Source organism: Cavia porcellus, unplaced genomic scaffold, assembly GCF_034190915.1.
Source record: "Cavia porcellus strain 051 isolate PalLab524CR breed Dunkin Hartley unplaced genomic scaffold, mCavPor4.1 scaffold_5, whole genome shotgun sequence".
NCBI lineage: Eukaryota > Metazoa > Chordata > Mammalia > Rodentia > Caviidae > Cavia > Cavia porcellus.
The window spans coordinates 24,168,618-24,191,798 of record NW_026947488.1 but is presented as its reverse complement, the minus strand read 5'-3'; the positions used below and the strand labels follow the sequence as shown (position 1 = coordinate 24,191,798).

Below are 23,181 nucleotides of genomic sequence, written 5' to 3'. Positions count from 1 at the left end.
AGGTTCACAAGGAGCCTGGCCCCCAGGCAGCAAGAGTGGGGCCTCCACTGAGGCAGACTTTGTACCTGCTTTGCAGGAACCTGGAACGGCACCACCAGGGTGGCCATCAAGACCCTGAAGCCGGGCACCATGTCTCCAGAGGCCTTCCTGCAGGAGGCCCAGGTCATGAAGAAACTGAGGCACGAGAAGCTGGTGCAGCTGTATGCCGTGGTGTCTGAGGAGCCCATCTACATTGTCACGGAGTACATGAGCAAGGGTGAGGCCTGGGTGGCTGGCCAAGGGGACCCCCCACACCCAGGGTGACTGCCAGGGGCAATGCCCGGCAAGGTGAGGTCTCCCCACCTCGCCAAAGTGTTTCTGTTTTTCTTTTTTGGTATTGGAGACCGAACCCACGGCCTTCGCACTGAGTTTATCCCCAGTCCCTTTTTATTTTGAAAGAGGGTCTTCCTGAGCCACAAAATTGCCCGGGCTGAGGTTGACCTTGTGCCCCTTCCCCCCACCGAGTGCTGGGGTTACCAGCATGTGCACTGTGCCAGTCCCCCAGTGCCTTTCCGGGTGGCGTGGACAGGATCAAATCCACATGTCGGTAGGAACTTACGCAGACTGTCTTTCTCTCACTATGTCCTCAGTGGTTTCTCACCGCGCATTTTTGCTGGTTTTCTAGCGCTATTTGCTGTTCTCAGGCTAAAAGAGAACTCTTCAGCCCTCCAACTCGAGCCAGGGCCTAGACATTGACTTTATTTTTATTTATTTATTTATTTTTGAGACAGGGTCTTACAATGTAGACCAGACTGGCCTTGAACTCACAGTAATCCTCTTGCCTCAGCCTCCTGAATGCTGGGATTACAGGTGTGCACCTCTGTGCCCAGCTATGAACTTATTATTTAAAAAAAAATTATTTAAATTCCATTTTTAAAACATGTGATAAAATACACTTTATTTTAAGTGTCCAACTGAATGAGTTTTAACCAATCAAGACATACAATGTCGGGGCTGAGGATTTAGCTCAGCGGCATAAGCGCCTGCCTTGCAAGCAGGTAGTCGTGAGTTCGATCCCTGGTACCGATAAAAAAAAAAAAAGACATACAGTGTCTCCTTCACCCAGAAAATTCCCTGTTCGCCTTGGTGAACAGCAGTATCTGGCGCCCCAAGCCCAGATGAGCTCTGATCTGCTTTGTGTTGTGGTGGCCTTGCATTTACTCTGCAATTTTCATCACACAGTTGCCCAGGCTGGGCTTGAACTTTGGAGGCCCAGAGTGCTGGGCCTGCAGTCACGCACCACACACCAGCTAGCTGCTCTCTCTTTGTTGCCAAGTAGGATCTGGCTGCGCACACGCTCCCTGTCCGTCTCCTCCACGGGCGGGCGGTGGGCTCCTTCCCGTCCTGTGAGTGGCACCTGCGGAGGGAGGCTGCAGCCGGCTTGCCGCTGTCAAATCTCCTGTGCTGGTGCGGCAAAGCCAGCATGGGCTGGGGCGCAGGAGTCAGGAGTCGCTGCGTCTTGCCAGGGGAAGGACAGGGCAGACGAGCTGGCTCTCTTTTTCCCAGGGAGTTTGCTGGACTTTCTCAAGGGGGAAACGGGCAAGTACCTGCGGCTGCCTCAGCTGGTGGACATGGCTGCTCAGGTGAGGTGGCCCCTCCTGCATCTCCAACCTGCCCTTAGAACACCCAGGTTCCCCTGGCTCAGCCAGTTGGGGCCTCTTGAGAACCCCCTCCAGGAGGCCTGCCTTGATTTCCCCATACTCCTCTTCCCACTTGGATTACTGGAGCCACTAATAGGTGCCTTGAGTGGTGGTTCTGGACAGAGGACCTTACCTGGGCGGCAGCAGCCACTGACCTGCTGTGAGACCTCTGGCCTCAGTTCTTTTCTCTGTAAAGATCATTAAGTCACTCAAGTATTGGGCCAATCTCGAGATCTTTTTTTCATTTAATCTTGATCCAAATCAGGAGAGGTAGAGATTGGATGGATGTGAAAACAGGCTCAGACAAGGGACTTGAGACAGCTGGCAGGACCTATCATTATCTCTATGGGTCATCTGGTGCCACTTTGTCATGATCACGCCACCTCCCTGGCTGCTTCTTACCATGAGACATTCCATTACCTATACATGCTCTTCACGTAGGGCACTGGTCCTGCTTCGTAAACCAGGGGTGTTTACTGTGAGCTGACTTCTCCTGCTGGAAGAAGTGGGGAAGGCAGACAGTATAGGTGGCTCTGCAGCCCTGGGAAGGACCCCAAGCCTGTGGCCCAGGGGTGTGGGTGCAGCCTCTGAGCAGATAGATACCTGGGTGCTGCCTACAGATTGCCTCGGGCATGGCGTATGTGGAGCGGATGAACTACGTCCACCGGGACCTGCGTGCCGCCAACATCCTGGTCGGGGAGAACCTGGTGTGCAAAGTGGCTGACTTCGGGCTGGCCCGGCTCATCGAAGACAATGAGTACACGGCCCGGCAAGGTGGGCAGGGGCACGGCCTTGTGACCGGGCAGGTCCCCGCTCTGGTCTAAGCCCCGGTTTCCTCATCTGTGGCGGAGCTGGGGATGCACTGCTGAGCACTCCTGCCCTTCCTCCCCTGCAGGTGCCAAGTTCCCCATCAAGTGGACGGCCCCGGAAGCTGCCCTCTACGGCCGCTTCACCATCAAGTCCGATGTGTGGTCCTTTGGCATCCTGCTGACTGAGCTCACGACGAAGGGCCGGGTGCCCTACCCTGGTGAGAAGGGGCCGCATGGCCCATCAGGGGTCCTTGAGCCCCTCAGCCTGGTGGTCTGCGGCAGTACTCACCCCTCCCTCGGTTTCCCCATCTGTATAATGAAGCGGCTAAGCGTCTGATCTTAGCTCTGTACAGCAGGGCCTCGGTCTGAGGGCCTTGCTTACCCTGGGGCCCTACCTGTCCTAGGTGGGAAGCCCTCTTACCCTGCCACTCCCTCTGTTCCTTCCTGGAGCCAAGCTCCTCATGCTTCCTGTGCCCACAGGGATGGTGAACCGAGAGGTGCTGGACCAGGTGGAGCGGGGCTACCGCATGCCCTGCCCACCCGAGTGCCCCGAGTCCCTGCACGACCTCATGTGCCAGTGCTGGCGGAAGGAGCCAGAGGAGCGGCCCACCTTTGAGTACCTACAGGCCTTCCTGGAAGACTACTTCACGTCCACCGAGCCGCAGTACCAGCCCGGGGAGAACCTATAGGGCAGGCTGCCCTGCCTGGCTGGGTCCTGGGTGGTCCTCCTGCCGCTGTCGACCCTCTCCTGGGGATGAATTGCCAGGGATGAGACCTTTCTGTCTTTGGGCACACGGAAGGGCTTCGGGTCCGTGGGTCTGCGGCCAGCACAGGGACTGTCCGGCGCTGCTGTGGCCACACACCTCTTCGTTCCTCCGGAGCTCTGCCTGTCACCAGAGAGGACCTGGGAAAGGGGCCAGATGCCCTTTCTCGCCTCCACCTGCTGCCTGTGCCTGACCGCTCCTTTGGACGCCCTGGGTCCGTCTTGTGAGCTGGCCAAAGAGCCTTTCCAAAGAGGAGTGATGGGCCTGGGCCTCAGCGGCAGCTCTGCCCTGCTGTCCTTTGTGGGCACGTCTGTGGGCGGAGGCTGCAGGGTCCAGACCCCTCCGTCGGGGAGCACACAGCCCAGCACGGCTCAGTGGTGGCAGATGGGATGAGGACCCCCTCCAGCTCTGCCCTCCTTCCACCCTGGGGACTCTGGGAGATCATCCATTCCTTTCTCCCTTTTTCCCATGGGGAAACTGAGTCCAGACAGGGGATGCAACTTGCCCAAGGCCACAGAGCAGGTCAGGGTTGAGGTGGTGGGCTTGGTACTGGTGCTCAGTCTGTCTTCCTCAGGAACCAACGAGAATTGTCTTCAGAGGCATCTCAGATGGGGGCAGCCCAGAGGACAAGGGACCTCAAGGTTAAAGATAGCAGAGTTGCACTGTCCTTGTGCGCTTGGCTCAGCAGCCTGTTGGCCAGGAAGAGAGTGGGCTGCTGTGAGACTGAGCTGGAAGGCGGTGGAGGTGAAGGTGGGGAGAGCAGGCTCCAGGCAGAGTGGGTGGCTTTGCCTCTAGAGTCAGCCAGCCATGAGAGGCAGTAAGCACCCAGGCTCCGGAGGCAATCAAGTAGAGGTCAAAGAGCTAGGCTGGGTGGCCCTGGCCCTAGGCTCAGGAGGGAACCGCAGGTCCTCCAACCCCTAGCTTGTCCTGAGCATTTCAAAAGTGGCCTCTGTTCTCCTCCCCGAATGGGAACCCCAGAATCATGAGTAGGGAGAGGGGTGCCCTGGCTGGGGTCAGAGAGGGCAAGGGTGCCCTCTGGCACACACTGTTGCGTGACTTCCGGGCCCTGTTTTGTCTGTGAGTTGTGACTTCTGCCCCGTATGTGTCCATGGCCTCTGTAGCTGCTCAGCCCCTGTGGCAGGAACCCATGGCAAGCACAGCCCTCGACAGTAGCAGGCTGGGAGACTGGGTCCTGGCTCTGCTGTTCAGCCTTAGGGTATGTGGTGGTGTCCTCCTGGGCCTCAGTGTGGCCATCTGTAAAACGGGCAGCTGACAGTGGCATCCTGCCAAGAGCCCATCTGTGTGTGTATGTGTGTGTGTTTGTGTGTGTATGAGTACATCTGTGTGTGTCTCCATGTGTGTCCATATTTAACATGTAAAACCTGCCCCAGCCCTGTTCCCCACACGTGTTGTACATTTCACCACTGCCCCCATCACAGCAATAACATCCCCCTTGCCAGGGGCCCTTGAACCAGCCTGGGTTTGGCACTGGGGAAGGAGGCCAAGTGGTGCCTGCCAGTGGGTCCCCACATTCCCCGCCCTTTGTGCTCATCACTCACGTCTTCTCCTGCCACCTGGGTCAGATCTGGGTTTACTTCCCTACGTGCCCTCAAACCCCTCCAACTGCCCTGGGCCCTTTGTGTAAGGTGTCCTAGTACTGTCCTATTTTTTTTTAAAACAGTGTTTTGTAGATTTCAGATGACTATGCAGAGGCCTGGGGGACCCCTGGCTCTGGGCAGGGCTTGGGGGTCCTACATTCCTTGGCCTAGGCTTAAGGGGGATGGGGGGGTCAGAAATTGGTTGTAAATACTTTGCATATTGTCTGATTAAACACAAACAGACCTCAATGTGGTTTACAGTTTATTGAGCACCCACAGTGTGTGGGGAAGTGAGGGGTGGGCTGTGAATACGCTGTAGTTGGAGCCTTTTGTTCCACACCGCTGGAAGCTGAAAGGGCTCTGCACCAGGCAGTGGGGACTTGATCAGATCTGGGGCAGCCCTAGGGGAGGTGGCCGTGTGGACCGTGTGGACCTGTGTTGTGTTTGGGAGAAGCACCAGGCCTAACCCCAGGCCCGAACAGCCTAGGTGCAGCCTAGGTTCGCGTGTTTCCTGGCATGCCAGGCAGGGTGTGGTGGCAAGGACCCCAGCACTCCGAGGCAAAGCCACCTCCTACCGCAGCACTGGGGACACAGCCTGGAAAGGTGAGTGGCCACAGTCCGTGGGAGGGTCTTATATCAGCCTCAGCTGTGCACGCAGCCTCCTCTGGCCTCTGCAACAGTGCTTAATTAAAAGCAAGTGTCAGCGCTGGACGTTTTCACAAGCCAAACACTACAGTGTGCAGGGCAGCTGAAGCCCCAGGTCCCAGTGTTGTGGGAGCGGGACTGGAACACAGAATTGTGGCTGCTGTCCTCTGGCCGCATGATGGGTGACTGCAGGCCTGTGTGCTTCTGAGTGTCAGAGTCTGCTCACAGATGTGCAGTTTGGATGCTTGTGCTAGAGCCTGGGTCCAGGTCGTGTGTGTGTCCAGGCTGTGTCCCCCACTGTTGGGAAACCGGGGCGTGGAGTTTGCTCAGGCCATGCATGCAGGATGTGTGTGTTGCCCTGGCAAAAGCCGAGTGGGTGCGTGTGGGGCGGTGGGTGCCCAGAGGTGTGCTCTCGGGGTAGGCTCAGGTGCACACCCCATGTTGTAGGGCTGCATCAGAGGCTTATCTTGCTAACGTGGTGGGGGCAAACCTGGGGGAGAAATGTACCTGGGAGATGCTTTCCATGGGGCCCAGCTTTACAGTCATCTGTCCACAGAGTGGAGCTTTTCTCTTCCTCCTCTCTGTCCTCCTAGCCCTCCAGTACGCTGTGTTGACATTTAATACTCCTTTTGTCCCTCTGGCTAAGTCCCTCTCATTTCTTGGCCTGTCTCTCCAAGCCTCTGACCTTTTGCCTGTGTGTGTCCCGCTGTTGCAGGTCTGCATCTTCTGTGCCTCCCTACGATGGTGTTTCTCCAGCTCTTCCCCTCTTTCTCTCTCAGGTTTTCTTTCCTGTCCAGCTCTCCACGTCCGACTTCCACACACAGTCACACAGGAAAACCCAGATCCAGGGTTTCCCTGGCTGGGGGTAGTGGCACATGCCTGTAACCCTCGCACTCAGGAGGCCAAGGCAAAAGTTCAGACTCACCCGGGGCCTGGCGTGTAGTTCAGTGGGGAGGCCCTGGTCCCCTCCCTATAAGACGACCTCCGTGGCACCGAGAGTACTATCTTGGCCTCTGTGTGCAGGCATGTGCGTGTGAAGTGTGGCACTTGCTTGTGAACCTGTGAAGCAGGAATCTGCCTGGGATCTGTCTCACTCTTCCTGCCTCCTTTTTTTCCCGGGTTTTACTGATCTCCCTCCGGTGCTGCACAGCCTGTGTTGGGTGCGTGGTGTGTATGCGCCGTGTGGCATGTGTACACTGCTTCCCTGGCTGCTCACATGGCTCCTTGCCCATCTTCGCTCCCCTGTGAATTCTCCTGACCAGACCTTGTTCTGGGTGTTCATGTGGTGCACCCCGCGCCAGGCATGCACATACACAACACGCTGCGTTTTCTCTCCTCTCTGTCATCTTTGCCTGTTTCTCTTTTGCATGTTCCAAAAGCTTTGGTTTGCAGGGAGAAAAAGAGACCAGCAGAGACTGATCCATCCCATGCTTGCTGGTGTGTGTGCATCTGTGTACGCACCTGTCACCTGTCTGTGCGTGCATCTCTCTCTCTCTGCCACTGGGTATGGGACCCAGGGCCCTGCTAATGCCCTGCCCCTGAGCTTGTGCCAGCCCTGTGTGTGTGACTCTTGTTCAGCAGCCCCCGTCCCAGCTCCACTTGCAGCCCTGCACGCCCTCCAGCCTCAGACTCGGGGCTGGCCTCAGCCGTGGTTTCCCTTCCACATCCCCTGCACGGCCTCCTCAACTCGGCCTGCCCTGCAGTCCTGTGGCAGAGCCTCCCCTCCCAGCCCCGCCTGCCTCCAGCAATGGGCCTCTTGCCTGCCTGCTGTCTGAGCCCGTCACCCCTCCTTCCCTGCTCAGGCCCTTTGTCTCCCTCGCCCTCTCCAGCTGGCTCCAGCCAGGCCCTGAATCCTCGCTGGCTTCCCTTTATCTTTAGGCACCCCCCCCCCACCGTGGTCCCAGTCCCGGATCCCTTAGTGTCGGGGCTCCTGCACCCAGCTCTGTCCTGACCTTGCCCTGTCTTTCCCGCACGCCCAGGCCGGACTCTCATTCACAGCTCTCATTAGGACTTTTGTAGGCTTTTCTTCCACAAGAGCAAATTAAATGTTTGACAACATCAGTACAAAGGTGACTATATTAATGTTATTAAAACGTTTTGTGGGGCGGGGGATGCGGCTCCTTTGTAGAAGGCTGGCCTAATGTGGGCAAGGTGTTGGGTTCCATTTCCAGTCCTGAAATATATATATATTTTTTTTTTTCCTTTGAAATAAGGTTTTTCTTCTGATTTTAAGAGAAATTTAAACATTTTCCAGGCCCCTTAAATTCTCATGGGCTGATTTGCTGATTGCCTCTTCTGGCCTGGGCCTGTGCTGCTGGTGCCAACTGTGTGTCCTCTGTGCCCACTGACCTCGCTGTCTCTGCCCCGTTCTGTGCCCGCCTGTGGTCCACCCTGTGAGAGGGCCTGGGAGTGTGCGCTCACCTCCCTCCGTCTGTCTCTCACCCAGCAGGTCTGTCTGCTCCTTCCCTCAGAGTTCCAGTGTGGGTCTCCCCATGCCCTGGCCCACCTCCCTCCTCTTGCTCCAGCTTTGGGGCTCGTTGCTGGGCTGGGGATTTGTTTCCTTTCGCCTTCATGGCTCTTCCCAGCACACTCTCTGTGAGCAGCTGCTGCCGCCTAGCTCTGTGTGTGTGTGTGTGTGTGTGTGTGTGTGTGTGTGTTCCTCACTTGCTCACTTCCTGACCCACTTGCAGTGCTCTGTGCTCTCCCCTCCCTGTGCCCTGCGCCTCCCTCTCTCCCACCTCCCCTCTCCCCTGCTCTCTTACCCTGACGTTCCCAGCTTTACCTCCACAGGTGCACAAGCCTTCACCCATCCACACTCGCCAGTTGCTGGTTTGTTCCCTTGCTGAGTGTCCAGCTATTGTTTTTTTGTTTGTTTGTTTTGGGTTTTTTTGTACCTGGGATAGAACTCACATCCTTGCACTTAGCAGGCAGATACTATTTCGCTGAGCTAAATCCCCGGCCAGCCACTGCTACTGTTGTGACCCTGGTGTGAGGGCTAGGGGTCCTGGGGTGAGGAGGGTCAGCTGGGGTCCAGCTCCCACAAGCTACCTGCTGTTGAACAGCACACATGCAGAAGGGCACGAGGCCGTAGGAAGGACAGGTCCTGCGCTTGTCCAGAGAGCGGGGAGTCTAGCTAGGGCCTGAGTGGAGGGAGTGGGTGGGGTGGAGTGGGATGTGTTCCTGCCTTCCCAGGGGTGGGGCAGGGATTGGGTCATTCTCCTTTTCTGTGATACGCAATTGCATGTGGGTGTGTGTTTCCTTGGGTCCTGATCCTCCCTCTGCGCCCCCTGCACCGAGTCTTCTCCCGCTCTCCTCTCCAGGTTGTGTGCAGTGTGTGCGTGTTGTGTGGTTGTACAGTGCACGGCAGGGGGTTGGGGTGCCCGTGGGGCGTCTGTGGCCTGTGGCCCCTTGCTGCTGCCTGAATCCAGTGTGGGCCGCGCCAAGGGACTGGGACATTTACTAACACACTTCTTTCTCTCTTCTGCTGTCCTCCGCCTGTCCTTCCCTGGACTCCCTGCCCTGCTGCTCAGGAGGCTGCCAGCCTGGGATGGCCACACCTCATCATCTTTCTCTCGTTCTGTTTTCCTGTCTCTGTTTCCACTCCTGTGTCTCTGGCTTTGTCCTGTGTTCTCTCTTTATGTGTCTCTATGTCTGCATCTCTCTTTGTCTCTGTCTCTGTCTCTGCCTCTTGGCTTTAGCTGATCTCTGTGAGTTACTGCTCCAGCACAGTGGGTTTTCCTATGAAGACGGCCACAAGCGTGTCCTACACGAGCTTCCCCAAGGCTGGGTGGTCACCCCACCTCCCGTCCACCCCCTCACCCCCAGCTCTTGGCAGGTTCCCCTTAGATGGCCCACAGGGCTCTGCCTGCTGTCTTCCCTGAGGCTGTGGGGTCTCTGCAGATGGCGTGAATAGTGGCTGCCTTCCCTCCAGATGGGGGGTCATTGCCCTCTGCCGAGGGGTTTGCCTCCACGGCGGTTGCTCCTGTCTGGCCGTGTGTGTGTATGCGTGTGTGTGTGTGTGTGTGTGTGTGTGTGTGTGACACTCTCCCTTCTCCCTCTTCCCGCCTGTTCTCACCCTGTCTCCAAGGCACTTCTGAAACCTGCTCTGGCCGTGCGAGCATTCACAAAGAGGTGCGTGTGTGTGGAGGGCTGTCTGACAGCGTGTCATCTCTGCCACTTTCCCTGACCCTGTCCCACTCTGGGGTAATTTCCTTTGCATTTTCCTCTGGTCAACACATGCTGAACAGCTCCCGCGAGGACGTGTGTGAGCAGCCTCGCTCCACTCTGTCTCTGTGTCCAGACCTGCTGTGTTTCTCGCCCCTTCCCCAGTCTCTCCTGCCCCTTCCCAGCCCTCTCTGGGGCTCTGTCCACGTTAGTGCATGCTCTGCAGGTGAGCATCAGTGACCTGTTCATCTGTCTTCCCTCTGCCGGTCTATTGAAGAGCTTTTTCTGGGTCCCTTTCCTGGGGCTCCGCGGTTGTCCTTCCTCTGTGTCCTACCGGCCATTCCTGCGCCATTTCCGTTGCCCATAATGTGGGTTCCTCGGGCCCTGAACCCTTTGAGGGCTGTCTCCGCCCGACCCTATGTGCCTGCCTCGCACCCGCTTCCCACAGGCAACCCATTTCACAGGTGGACACAGCTGAGCACCAACCCTGTCCCCAGGGATGCCCCTCTTGCCCGTGAGCCCTTCCTGCCTCTCAGGTCCCCCTTGCATGAGAAGCTCTAGGCGCAGCCTCTGTGGCTGAGCTGTCTCTTTGCTTCTATTTTTTCAGACTTGTCAGGGCTTGTCCTCAGCTGGGTACCTTCCATCTGTGTGTGTGTGTACACCTATTCCTGTCACCCTGTCCTACATCTGTCTTTCCTTCCCTCTTTTGTCCTCTTTCCCTCACATTTAAAAATGGAAGTGTAACAAACACACTCAAAACAGAAGCATCTGAGATGGAGCCTCCATGAATTTCACACGACTCCCCTGTCACGGTTCACACTCTTTGTTTAAGTTCCAAATTCACTCAGGCTTTTTTCCTGACTGTGTCTATGTGTGACATTCTGTCTGTCTGTCTTGGAACTTTCTTGGCTGACACTTTCCTCTGGGATTCCCTGTCTGTCTCTTCATTCAATCAACAACTACGAAGCTCTCCTAGGCTCTGCCCTCCTCCGCTCTCCGCCAGCCCTCCCTCTGCAAGGCTTATTGCATTGTGCCTCTGATCTGTGCGTCACTGCAGGAGAAGCCTGAGCAGCCTGAGCGTGTGAGTGTGTGTGTGTGTCTCCATCGCCCACTGCCTCCCCCTCACTCTGTGCCTGCCTCTGCTCCCTTTCTTTCTCTCCATTCCTGGGGGCTCCCTGTCTGTGCTGCCTCCCCTTCCTGCCAGGCTGATCTCTGAGGGCTCTGGCCGCCACCCCTCCTCCTGGCCCTGGCCTTCCTCTCCCCAAGCACCACACACTGAGGTTTCTGGTGAGGCCTGCACCCATCCCAGTCTGTCTCCCCCGCCACAGACCCCTCTGCTTCTGAAGGCTCATTTCCCTGCCCCTTCCCCTTCGTGGGCCTGGACACCAGCCCCATGCTGGACCTAATCTTCCCCGCTGTAGGGAAAATCTTGGTCTCTATCTCCTGAGCTCCGGATCTCCCTGTATCCCAGTATTCCATGGGAACCCACCCCTCCCCCAGAGCTCTCTGCACCCTGTGCTGCTCAGACCCCCTATCCTCTTTGGAGCCCTTTCCCTCTTTGCCTGTGTCCCATTCACAGGGTCCCCCAACTAGGCCTTGTCTCCTCTCTTGGGCCATGATTCAGTCCCTCTGCTGGCATCCCTGTCACCTGTTGCAGTGCAACCCAAGCAACTCAATTTCCCAGCTAGGGAGATTTAGTTGCGTTCCAGCAAACACCACTCCCGGCCTGAGGGCCCTGAGGCAGGTGCAGGCTCACAGGCCTGTCCAGCACTCCCATCCCAGGCTAGGCTGGAGCCCGAGTCAGGGCTGCCGGATGCAGGCTTGTGGTCTCACACATCTTTCCTAGTCCTCATCGCCCTTTTCTCTCCCTCCATCCCATCCCAGGGTGTCCAGCTGACCTGCATGCGCGGCGTCCATCTCAGTGAAGGGTGGGGGCCTGTGCATGTCGGGCCAGAGGGCTGCCTGACTGGGTGTGTGTGTGCATGCATCTGACTCGGCGTCCTGAGGTCCGCTTGTGTGTCTGGTGGCCTAGGCATCCTGACATGGGTTCTGTCTATCATTCCTGCCCCTGGGTGTCTGAATGGCCGGTGGCAACTGACTGTCTGCCTCTGCCACTGTGTCCACGGCTCAGCCCTGGGTGTGTGCAGCTCTCTGTGGGTTTCGGGCTGTGGTCCCTGAGGACAGGGGTCTGTCTGGTGACTCTGTCCCTGGACACTCCTCTCTCTTGGGGGCTCTGGCAGTGTGGTGGGCTCCCTGCCTGGCCAGCTGGCAACACGTCATCATCCCCTCATTTCTACCCAGCTCACGTCTGTCCCTTCCTTCCCTGCTGTCTGCAGCCCCTCTCCCGGGGCTGTGTTGGGGTCTGCACATTGTGCCTGGCAGCCTCACATGCAAGCCGTGTGTGTCACACCTCTGCTGGGCACTGGCCAAGCAGGCTCCCCGAGTGTGTGGGCCCATTGGTGTGCATCACCAGGAGCCTCTATCTGGGGGCGTCTCACCTCGTCACCCCCACTCTCTGGCCATTCCCTCCCTTCCTCCTGAGAAGGGGCTCCCTCAAGAGTCCTGAGTTTTCTCCCTCCTCCCTGTGCAGTGCTGTGACCGTGAGTGTGTGCTGCTTCCTGTGCATATAGAGCTCCTGCTCTGGCCCCTTGTGTGGCCTTTCTGCCATCAAGTGGGTTTGCTGGAGCATCTTTCAGGGTTTACTCAAGCCCTGCACTCACAAACGTTGCTGGGACCTGACACGCTCTTCTTCTTCTCCCTTGGCCTAAGGGCCCATTTCCCTCTAGGCTACCCCAGGGACACCCCATCACAGAACCAACTCAGGCACCTACAAGGATCCAAGAGGGAGACCTTTTGGCCCTAGTCTTCTGCTGCCATCTCCCCTGACCTCCAGTCCCCTCTTGTCACTTTCTCTGCTCCATCACCCTGCCCTTGCCTTTTCTTAAATGTGACACACTGCTGCCACTTCAGGGCCTTTGCACATGCTGCTTGTCTGCCTGGATGGCCTTTTCCCCAGAGATCCCTAGGCAATCACTCGCCTCCATTAGGTCTCTGTTCTAATGGGTGCTTTGTCTAAAATAACGGCTCTCTTCACCCCTACTTGGCTCTGTTTGTCTATGAAGCACTTTGCTATCAACTTACACATGGGTCTTTGGTCTCACACCAGTCTCTCCATCACTGTGTGGTCAGCCTCACCAGGGCAGGACTGTGAATCTTGTCAAACATGTCTGCCTCAGGGCTCACAGGAGCTCATGCTGGAATGGACAAGCTAGACCCTAAGGCCTGAGCTTTCTCCTCACCTTGTCCTGTTACCAGTTCTGGTTCTCGCGGATGCCCAGCGCCGTGTAACGCCAGCTTGGATGGCTTGGCTGCTGCTTCCTCCATGGTCTGCCTTCCCTTTCCTTTCCCTCAGGGCCTTCTTTGTGGTGACAGTTCCCTGCGATGTCCCCACACACCGCTCCCCACCCCCAAGCCACCCACCTCACAGCTCAGCACAGGCCGGATCCTCAGTCAGAAACCCCTTTCCTCACATGCTGCTTGTTCAATTCCAAGGCATCTTTTCATCTATTTTCAGATTAGAAGCATTTTAAGTTGGAGTGAAAGTCCTGTAGCCTTGAAGTTAGTCTCTTAAACTAAGCGACTCAGGACTTGGTCCATTCACAAGACTGCGCGCCCACCGTCTCCATCTAGTTCCCAGTTCCGTCACCCCGCGCTGGCCACCAGTGTCCAGTGGCCTTCCGCCCTCAGCCCCTGCCTCACCTTCAGCCTCCTGGATTCTGTGCCTGCTGCTTTCCCCAGCTGCAGCCGGTGTCTTTCCTTCCTGGTTCCACAAAAGGATGAGTCTTCCCTGACTTCCCCATCCTCCTCCCCCCCAGGCAGGGTTTGTGTCTCCCCCAGCCTGCGTCTGCCCAGGGTGCGCTCAGGGCATTGCTCAGCCAGGCAGCGCACCCAGGAAGGGTGAGCAGGGAGGCGGGAGCAAGGGCCCACGCTGACCTCACCCTCGCCTCACCACCCTCCCTCTGCGTCTTCCTCCTCCGCTGAGCATCGCCCGGCCTCTCTCACCCAGTGAGCGTGTCTTCCTGTCCATCTGACTGTCAAATCTCCTCCCTAGAGCGTGCATTAAAGGTTTGTCCTTTTGCGCCTCACGTGCTTTGCTCCGTGTGTGAGGAGGGGAGAACACTGGCGCCCCTGCCTGCCCCTTTCCCATGGGGTTCTGGCTTTTATGCTCATTCTGGGACTCAGACATTTGTCCCTCCATTCAGTCAACACCCCTGAGTCTCTCCCGTGCGTGTGCGTGCATGGGTGTGTGTGTGTGTGCGCACACGCGTGTGCATGCCCGCCATCCTCTCCTCTCGCCCATTCTCTGAGGTGTAATCAAGTCTGCCCTGGACGAGAGGAGGACAGAGGGCAGCATGTGCTGTGCTCCTCGTCCCTTCCCCTCTCCTGGTCCCTTTGTCTCTGACTGCTCCTCTCTGGGCGACTCCTGCCGGTGCTCTGTATCCCGGGGTCTGTATCCCGGGGTCTCACGTCTCTGACTCCTTCCCCGCTTTCCCTCTCTCTCTCTGTCTCTGTCTTTCCCTCTCTCTCCCCCCGTTGTGCTTCTCCCTTCCCCTCTCCTCTCCCTTTCCCCCCTTGGCCTCTGTCTGTCTGCCTTTCTCAGTTTTCCCAGCTGGGCCTTGTCTGACTGTCTCTTGCCACATGATTCCCTCCCTCTTCGCCCTCTCCACCTTCCCCCAGGCTCTGGTGTGCGTGCGTGTGCTTGTATGTGTTTTTGTGTCTGCGAGTCTGTGTGTGAGTGTGTCTTTCTACTTCCTCGGTCTCCGCTGACCAGCTGGGGCTCCTGGGTGTGTCTGTCTGTCCTGGGGTCTTATTTCTCACTAGCATCCCTCCCCAGCTGTGGATCCTTAAGTCACTACCATATTCTGTGACAAGAAACTACACTCACCCTCTCCTGAGACCTCGTCCCCCCGGCTCTGGAGTTGGAGGTTCCTGTGGTCCCCCTTCTGGGATAGGGCCTGTGGATCTGTTCCTCATCCCAAGAAACCACCAAGACAGGGCCCGGACATTCCCTATGCAGCGGCCACTGCCCCATCATGTCCCCCCTGCCTGCCTTTCTGACCCTGCTGGCTCCTCCTGAGGTCTCCGCACCTCTGCTCCTGTTGCCTGAAGCCTGTTAGCTCCTGGTGTGCGGTGCCCAGTGTCAGCCCGTGTGACTCCACAGGCTCTGTCTCTCTCTGTCTCTGTCTCTGTTTCTCTCTCTCTCCCTCTCTCTGTGCCTCTGCTCCTCCCAGCTCTGTCCTCTGCCTCTGCCCTCCTCCCCAGTCCCCGCAGGGCCCCGCCCTGTGCTCTCAGCCTCTGGGGTTCTCCTCCCAGATGCCCCTGCTCTGCCCGGCCTGTGGTTCAGCCCACACTTGACATCCCAGATTGATGTCAGTTCCAGGGGAGCAGGCTGGAGCCCCAGCCTAGCCCAGGCGTCTGCACACAGCAGGTGGTCAGTGAGTGCACGCCTGGTGTCCTGAGTGAGTGTGGACCGTGCAGGCTTCCTCTCTGCGCCCCTCCCCCTCCCCCGCATTCCTGCTGTGCGCTGGAGTGTGTGTGCATGTGTGTGTGTGCGTGTGTGCGTGCGTGTTGGCCCACCCTTGCTTGTTCTCTGGGGCTTCATCTTTACTCTCCTGCTGCACCATTTTTCTTTCTCTTTCTTTCTTTCCAGGCACGTGGTTTTTCCTGCTTCAGAAAGTGATGCATCCATTTTCATGATGGAATGTTTAGAAAACACAGAGGAACAGGGAGAAGCGACACGAGTTCCTAAGGGACGCTTTTCTCAAAAGGAGGCGCCCCACGTGGGTGCTGGGAGTAGACTTGCGGTGGGCGTGCAGGCCTGGGCACCGGTGGGCCGGTGTGCCTTGTGCTGTGCCTCACAGCCCTTGCCCCTCCTCTCCAGCTCTGGCTCCGTCTCCTCTCTGTTCCTTCCAGGGACTTTGGTCACCAGTCTCTGTCACTATCTGGTCTATCTCTGAGCCTCCTGGGTGTCTCCCAGCCCATCCTTCTGCCTCTGGGTGTCTCTGTCCTGCCCTCACCGCCATTAATTAATTAACTAATTAATTCAGTCAGTCTGGTCTCACTGCTTTTGTTTTGGTACCTGGAGTCAAACTCGGGACCTTGTGCTTGCCAGGCAGGTGCTGTGCCGCTGAGCTGTATCACCAGCCCTTCATTGCATTTTGTGGTCCCGGTCACTCTCTGTGAGCTCCCAGAGCTGAGTGTTGCAGAGGGTGTGTCCACACGTCAGGCGCCCAAGCCCTGTGTGGGTCTCTGTGTCCCTTTGGAACTGCCATCTTGCCTTCGCCTGGCCCTCCGTGTCCCTCCACGTGCTTCTTGCCTCATGCGTGTCCTGTCCTGTCTGTGTCACCTCACTGTTTGCTCTCCCTCCATCTCCATGGGTCACCCTCATTCATAAGTTTTTGCTCATTCAAAAATAGTGAGTCATTTTTTTCTAAATCATTGGCTCTGAGCATAGAAATCTTTATTACATTTGTAATAAGAAAAACCCAATCAAGTGACAACTTCCAGAACCACACAGCTCTGGGTCCTTGCTGAGTCATGTCTAGGCGGGGGTGGCGGGAATGTAGTGTGTGTGTGTGTCTGTCTGTCTATCCATCATATACCTCTAGCTTTCCGGTCTGCCTTGCCTTTTTCCTCTTTCCTACTCTTTTCCTCCCTTGGAGATTTCTGGAATTTCGCTCTGGCTGCTCAAGCTGTGAGCCTGAAGCATGGGAGTGTGTGTGTGTGTGTGTGTGTGTGTGTGTGTGTGTGAGCGCGCACGTGCACGTGCACGTGACTGCTGCCTCCCCCTCCTGCCTCTCTGCAGACTCACTCAGCTTTGTTCTCTCGGTGGAGAGTTTCTTTCTTTTAGAAATGACATTTATTATTTTCCTTCATTTTCAGATATAATATGTGTTCACTGTAGGAAAGTCAGGAAATACCCAAAATGATGTGCAGAAGAGTATCCCCCTCCCGGAGAGAAAGGACGAGCGGCGACACTGGGGCCTTTTCTCTGACTTTCCTTCCTGTGTCTGTCTTTCTTCGCAGGGCCCACTTCCTTCTGTCTTACTTATTCATTCCTCCAGAAGCCTTTGGGACCCCCTTGGGGCCCCTGTGTGTCCCATCAGCCCATCTGGCTGTCTCTATCTTCAAGGTCTCTCCATCTCAGCCTCTCCTCCCCGCTCCCCTCCTCCTGCTAGGGGTGCTGAGCAGAGGGAAGACCCCGCACTGCCTCCTCTAGCACAGCCCCTCTGGCGTCTGCCCTTCCTGCTGGGGTGGGAGGAGAGCGTGGAGCCGGGAGGTGGAGGCCCAGTGCACAGCTGGCCGGGGAGCAGTGGCCGCAGGGCATCTGCAGGGTTCCCTCTGGGCTCTCAATCCCTGGGCAGGGAACCAGTGTTTCCACCCGGGGACAGGAGCACGGCCACTGAGGTCTGTGGGAAGGCAGAGCGGCTCCCTGCAGGCCCTCATCTCTGTCCATGTGGTGCCCCGTGCTCCTCCAGCACCCGTCTTTGTCACCCTGATGTCGCCTTCGACACAGTGGAGAAGCTCCTGGGCTCTGTGTCACACACCTGGGCTCCAGTCTCCCACTGGTCCTCAGGCAAGTGACACTCCTCAGAGCCCGAGTTCACACCTGCAAAATGCGGACAGTAAGCTCCAGGAGAGTAAACGTGACAGCTGCACACAAAATGCTCAGTGCGGGCAGCCCACAGCAAGGGCTAGACCGCACAGAGCCTCGGCCCTGGCTGGCGGCTGTCACCTCGGCTTCCCTTCCTCCCGGTGGATTGCAGTTGACTTCACTCCGCAGGTCTGTCTGTCTGTCCTTCTGTCCCTCCTTCCCTTCCTCCCTCTCCTTCTTCCTTTTTTCCACAGACGACTTACTTCCAGGCTCCAGACTGTGCTGACCCGGGCGAGTGTGTGCACGTGTGTGTACAGCCGTGCAAGTTCCCAGAGGCCCAGGGTGGCTCTGTTCCTGGCACCACGGCCCCCATGTGCCTCTCCCGGCTGCCGAGGGAGGGGTCTCCATGCCTCGCAGACATCTGCTGTGGCCCCTGCTGGCTACTGGCACACTTTACACTCTAGGGGCCCCTGCTTCGCCCTTGGCTTCTGCCGCTCAAACTGGAGCTGGCCTGCTTCCTACCAATTCTGTTCCCAGATCGTTTCCTCAGAGTCTTTTCCTCTGCGCCCTGTACTAACTCTGGCAGACACAGTCAGTGCAGACCTGGGGGTGGTTCAGGGGTTCCCAGTGCTCAGAGGAGATGTGGACAGTGGTGGGGTGGTGGACAGAGCTGGAGTGGGGACAGGGAACAGCACAGCTTCTGGGGCTCACCCTAAACCCCACCATGAGCCAGCTCCGCCCCTCTCTGCCTCAGGTTCACTGCTCAGCTCTGGGTATGCTGGCAGGGGTGCCTGACAGGAGCCAGGCAGGCCTGAGTCTGCCTCCATGTCACCCCCACCTCAGTTTCTCCCTCTCTGGAATGCAATGGACAGTAGCCTCTTCCATAGGCTGTGGCAGGGACCCAGATGGGGGCTGGCGCATGGCGTGCTCCTACTGTGTACCTGAAGGTGTGGCCCTGGCCCTCCTGTCCTCACAGCCCAGGGCTCCTGTGGCTATGACAGTGTCCCCTGGGATGTAGGAGGTGGCACAGGAATGAGCCATTCAGATTGGAGAACAGATCTGCCCGAGGCAGGCCAAGGGCCGGACAGATGGATACACATGGACTCACATGGAGCATGTACACACCACACACACAGCAGGACTGACCTTGAGTCGGAGGAAAACTGAATTCAAACTCAGGGGCCAGTGGTGAGAAAGAGAAGATGAAGGCTTCGGGGGGATGGAAGAGGGGCGCTCACTAGGTAGGGCCAATATGACAAAAAGATGGGGTCTGCAGGGGGCGGGTCTGTGCTGGTGAGCTGGCCAGTTGCAGGGCCTGATGAATGGGCCCAAGAGATGTGAGTGGTGGGTGGGAGGCACCAGAGCAAAAGATGGAGACAAGCAATGAGTAGACAGACCCAGAAAGACAGAGATAGAGACAGATAGAGAGATACAGGGAGAGACAGAAGTGCTCAGAGAGACCGAGGACACAGAAGGAGGCAGAGTCTGGGCGTAGTGTGGGTGACGCGGGGAGGTGCTGGGTTGGGGAGCTTCAGAGGTGACGGTGCACACAGCGGGCTGACTGATGGGTGCTAGCATCTTGGTGGGAGGTCTTGGCCTTGGGAAGACCAGGGCTTAGTGCTAAGAAAGCCCCTGTGGCCCTGGGAAAAGGCTTTGCAGCCAGGAGGAATTCTGGGCTTGCTACAGACCATAAGGAGCTCCTGATTGCTGGAGAGCAAGCGAGTGATCATCTCACAGTGATGGCATTTGTAACATGCTCCCTGGCGTCACTGAAAACGGCACAAGAGGGGCTGGAGTGGAGTCGGGGGGAGGGAAGGAGACTGCCCAGGTGTGGCTCTTCCAGGGTCAGGACAACTGCGGACCCACCAACACACAGTCCACCTCCAAGACTTTGGCTGTGGCTGTCCCCTGGGCTGGGGCTTCCGTCTGCTTCTCACTCTCATCCATCTCCCTGCCCCGCTCCAGGCACCTCCCACGTTCTCTTGTCACTGACTTTCTCTCCTGAGCCTGCTCTTCCACAGCCTGACAGTGGCTTGAGCACTGACCAGCACCTTTCTTGAAGATGGGTTCTTGCTCTTACACAGGCCAAGAATAACTGAGACACTTGGGGTCCTGGAGAGATGCTGGAAGGATGAATACACTTTCTTCTCAGCCTGGACAACTCGTGTGCATACTTCAAGGCCCAAATCAAATGGTCCCTCCTTGTGAAAACCTCTCCTGACCCCTTGTTAGTCAGTGCTGCTCTCTCTATACTCTCATAAATATGGTTGTTAAATCTCATATCGCCTCATTGCTTCCTTTTGGTCTAGGGCAGAGCAAGACCACAAGACAACAGGAACAGCTGATTGTCATGGTCATATCTGCTTACCGTGCATCAGACATAGCCCAGGACCTCTCATGGAGTCTCATGTATTCTTTATAATGTGATTGTATAATATAACGTAATGTTATTATTGTCTCTGTTCACTTATGGGGCAACCAAGGCTCAGAAATGAAGCAACTTGTTCTGGGTCACCCAACAAGCAAGTAGTAGAGAGAGATACAATGTGAACGCAGGCTGCCTGGCTCCAGAAGTGAGAGGCAGTAGAGAGTGCTGTGCGGCTGAGTGTTTCCTCTCCCCTTGTGAGGACCATGCAGTCCTCCTGTTTTCTGTCTCCTGCTCTGCCCTGAGCCCTGGGAGCTCCACATTGCACCTCCTCCCTGGGCAGTGCCCCGACTGCTGGTACGCTTGCCTTCCGGGCCATCAGCAGGATGAAGCCATGCGCCCAGCACAGGCCGGGCCCCTCAGATCTGCTGCTTTGTCGCCTGTTCTCCTTAGTGCTTGGCATCATCACCCACTGGGGCGGCAGCCAGGAGCTCCTCCTCTCTGATCCCCAGCTCCTGTGCGCCCCCCGCTGCCCCCGCTTCCTGCCGACTCTCCCCCGGGGTGGGCAGCTCCTGCTCCAGCCCTTCCCTCACAGGCCCCTTCCTAGTTCCCACCAAGGCCAATGCAGCTACTCTTTGCTCAAACACCTGTTACCTTTGGAAGTTCCCTCATCCGTAAAGGAAGCTGGAGACAACATGTTCCTCATGGGATGTTTCAAGGATTAGTGAAATCTTGCAAAGCTGTTCCAGCAGGGCTGGGCTCACGTAGCTGTTATTAGAGATTAAACGGGGAGGTTGTAAGGGATTTTCTGAGTGAATGAGTGAGTGACCCAGGAGGTGTGCCATTGTTCCCCTCCTGTCCCTTCCCTCCCACTGCCTTCCTCCAGAGCAGGGATTTTTAGCTTTCTCAAAGACGCCTCGCCTTTGAAACTGTCTCATTCCTGCAGCCAGCTTGCAGAGCTCTCCAGCCTTCTACAAAGATGGCTCCCCTGACGCTATCTCTCTCCCAGCTGCACCTTTCTTTCCTCCCTTCTCAGAAATCTTTGTGAAAGAGTCACCTTCTCCCTAGGCCCATTTCCTTCCCTGCTTCCCGGATTCCTCTGCCCAGGTCGGGGCACCAGCGGCCTGCGCACTGCCCATTTAAAGGACTCCCAGCCGAGTTTCAATTCTGCTCTTGGTTTCCAAGACAAGCCCTTCACTCTGACCTCACCAGGTGCTGGAGGGGAGCTGGGAAGCCTCTCAGTGTTACTGAAATGTGGGGCCCATAGTCAGTCCTTAGCCCTCCTCTCTCTGTCCTTTCCTCCTGGAGTTTTCCCCCTCTGGTGACTGGGGGTGGAACGTAGGGCCCTGCACAATAGTTCCATCACTCAGCGATGCCCCCAGCCCTTTTTATTTTACTTTGCAACAGGGTCTTGCTGAGTTGCTAAAGTTGCACAGGCTGGCTTTGAACTTGTGATCTTCCTGCCCCAGTCTCCTGAGTAAATGAGATGATAGGTATGTGACACCAAGCCTGGCTCCCTACTATTTTTTTTAAATGCTGTTTAATTAGTCTTTTGATCCCTAGTTTGCTGTTGACATTGCTCTTGTCAAGGGCATCTGCAGCTCACGTTCAGGACCACGCGCACTAGCTCTCCCTGCTCTTCCTCTGGCCTTCCCTCACCAAGAAGTGGCACTACTTTAAGCCCTAACACCATCTTGGAATCCCTTATTCTGTCGTCATTCATGCTCACGTTTCATCCCACTGCCCAGACCTCTGAGCACCCCAGCTCCGTTCCCTTTTCTTTTCCCGGACACCTCACCCTTACTCCAGCTCCCATGATTCTCTGGGACACCAGCCTTCTCCTGGGGCTCCCGCTTCTACCCCTGATGCAATTCATCCTCCACCCACAGCCAGCTGAAGCTTGAAGTCAGACCATGATCTCCTGGTCACGAAACCCACACTGAGTGCCCTTGCCCTTGGAATCTGACATGAGCTCATCTCTACTCCAGAGCCTGTGCTCTCTCCTCTCACTGGCTGCTCTGCCTGCTGTCTCCCAAACTCACCAAGCTGTTTCGTGTCTTAGAGTTTTAGCTTTGCTGTCCTGAAGACTGGAAGATGCTTCCAGAAACTCACAGGGCTGCCTCTCTTGTCCCTCAGCTCAGATGCTGACCTTGCCTTCTGGACTAGCCCGTTCTGTCCCTTGGCTTTGTCTCACCAAGCTGCTTTATCCTCCTCTGGGCAATGATCTTGGAGATAAGCTCACTGGCTCAGTGGATCTGTTTCTTGTCTTCTGTAATGGGAGGCCGGTTCCAGGAAAGCAGGGGCTGATTCTGTTCTGCTCCTTGCTATCATCTGGTCATTTTTCAGTGTCTGGTGCAAAGTAGATGCTCTATAAATTCATGCTAATTATGTGCGTGAATCAGACTGGTGACCAAGTCCCTCCAAGTCTGTTCCTTAACAGCTCTCACTTCTGTGCCCTCCCTGCCACCCCTCCTCCCTGCCTTGCTCCGTCTATATGTTCTCCCAAATGCTGAGTGCTCCCTCTGAGTGCTCCCAGGCCGGGCCCTCCGCTTAAAATGAGGGGTCATCTTGCATGTGTGTAGGCGTGTGTGAACACACGGCATACCTGGGCGTGTGTCCATGTCTTTCTGTTTCAACTCAGGTCGTATTTGTCTTTCCCAATCATTGAGTTTTGATCTAACTTCAGGTTTGCTTCATTCATTCACTTCCTTGTTAATTTATTATTTTTTTCAGGCATTCCATTTTTAAACATCTTGTGGTAGACGCTATAATAGTGTAGTTATGTGATGTGTGTATGTGGTACATGTATGAACCGCTTATATTCTGGGCTCTAATTAGCCCTCTCCCGATTTCTGGGTTACATCCATCCACCCACCCACCCATCTATCCACCCTTCCACTCACCAACCTATCCCTCCTTGTAGTCACCCATCCACCCATCCATCCATCCACTGATCTACCTATCTACTCATCCATCCTCCTATCCATTTATCCATCCACCTATCCACCCACCTACTTATCCATTTACCATTCACTCATCCATCTACTCATCCATCCACCAACTTATCTACCTGTCCATCCACCCCTCCATTCATTCACTCATCCACCATCCATCCATCTGTTATATAAGAGACACCAAATTCTGTGCCAATCAGTGAAAAGGTCTGTGTGTGTGGTGTCATGCTGTTTGAGAGTCCCATTTCCTTTCCTAACTGCCTGTTTTTACCTCCTTAGAAATCCACACTGTTGGAGTTTAATGAGCCTGTTGTGATGTGATGTGTGTGTGTGGCATGTGGGTGATTATATATATATATATAAAATCAGTTAGTCTCCCATGTCTTCCTTCCCAGCTTGGGCGGGGGTGACTCCTGGTTTCTGAGTGATTGCCATTCACACTCTGTCCACCTATTTGTTGATTAACCAAAAGAAGTTGATTAAGCACCTGCCTCGTGTCCAGACCTAGGCTAGTTCATTGTGTATGTGTGTGCACATGGGGGTGAGTGC

The 23,181-nt window shown here is 56.2% G+C and overlaps 1 protein-coding gene and 1 long non-coding RNA gene across 5 annotated transcripts in view; one reads left to right on the top strand and one right to left on the bottom strand.

Moving 5' to 3' along the window:
• Positions 1-5,099, top strand: part of Src (SRC proto-oncogene, non-receptor tyrosine kinase) — a 45,825-nt gene extending 40,726 nt beyond the window's left edge. For all 4 annotated transcript variants that reach the window (XM_063248374.1, XM_063248372.1, XM_063248375.1 and 1 more), the window contains 5 exons: positions 77-256; positions 1,546-1,622; positions 2,300-2,453; positions 2,575-2,706; positions 2,969-5,099. In XM_063248374.1, coding sequence (XP_063104444.1) covers positions 77-256; positions 1,546-1,622; positions 2,300-2,453; positions 2,575-2,706; positions 2,969-3,177 — 752 coding nt within the window. In that variant the 3' untranslated portion in view covers positions 3,178-5,099. The remainder of the gene's footprint in view (positions 1-76; positions 257-1,545; positions 1,623-2,299; positions 2,454-2,574; positions 2,707-2,968) is intronic.
• An 11,625-nt stretch (positions 5,100-16,724) lies between these two features.
• Positions 16,725-20,509, bottom strand: LOC134476006 (uncharacterized). Its single transcript, XR_010047397.1, has 2 exons — positions 20,333-20,509; positions 16,725-17,328 (listed from the first exon to the last, which is right to left on the bottom strand). It is a non-coding gene; the product is annotated as an uncharacterized LOC134476006 (long non-coding RNA).
• Positions 20,510-23,181: the final 2,672 nt, after the last annotated feature.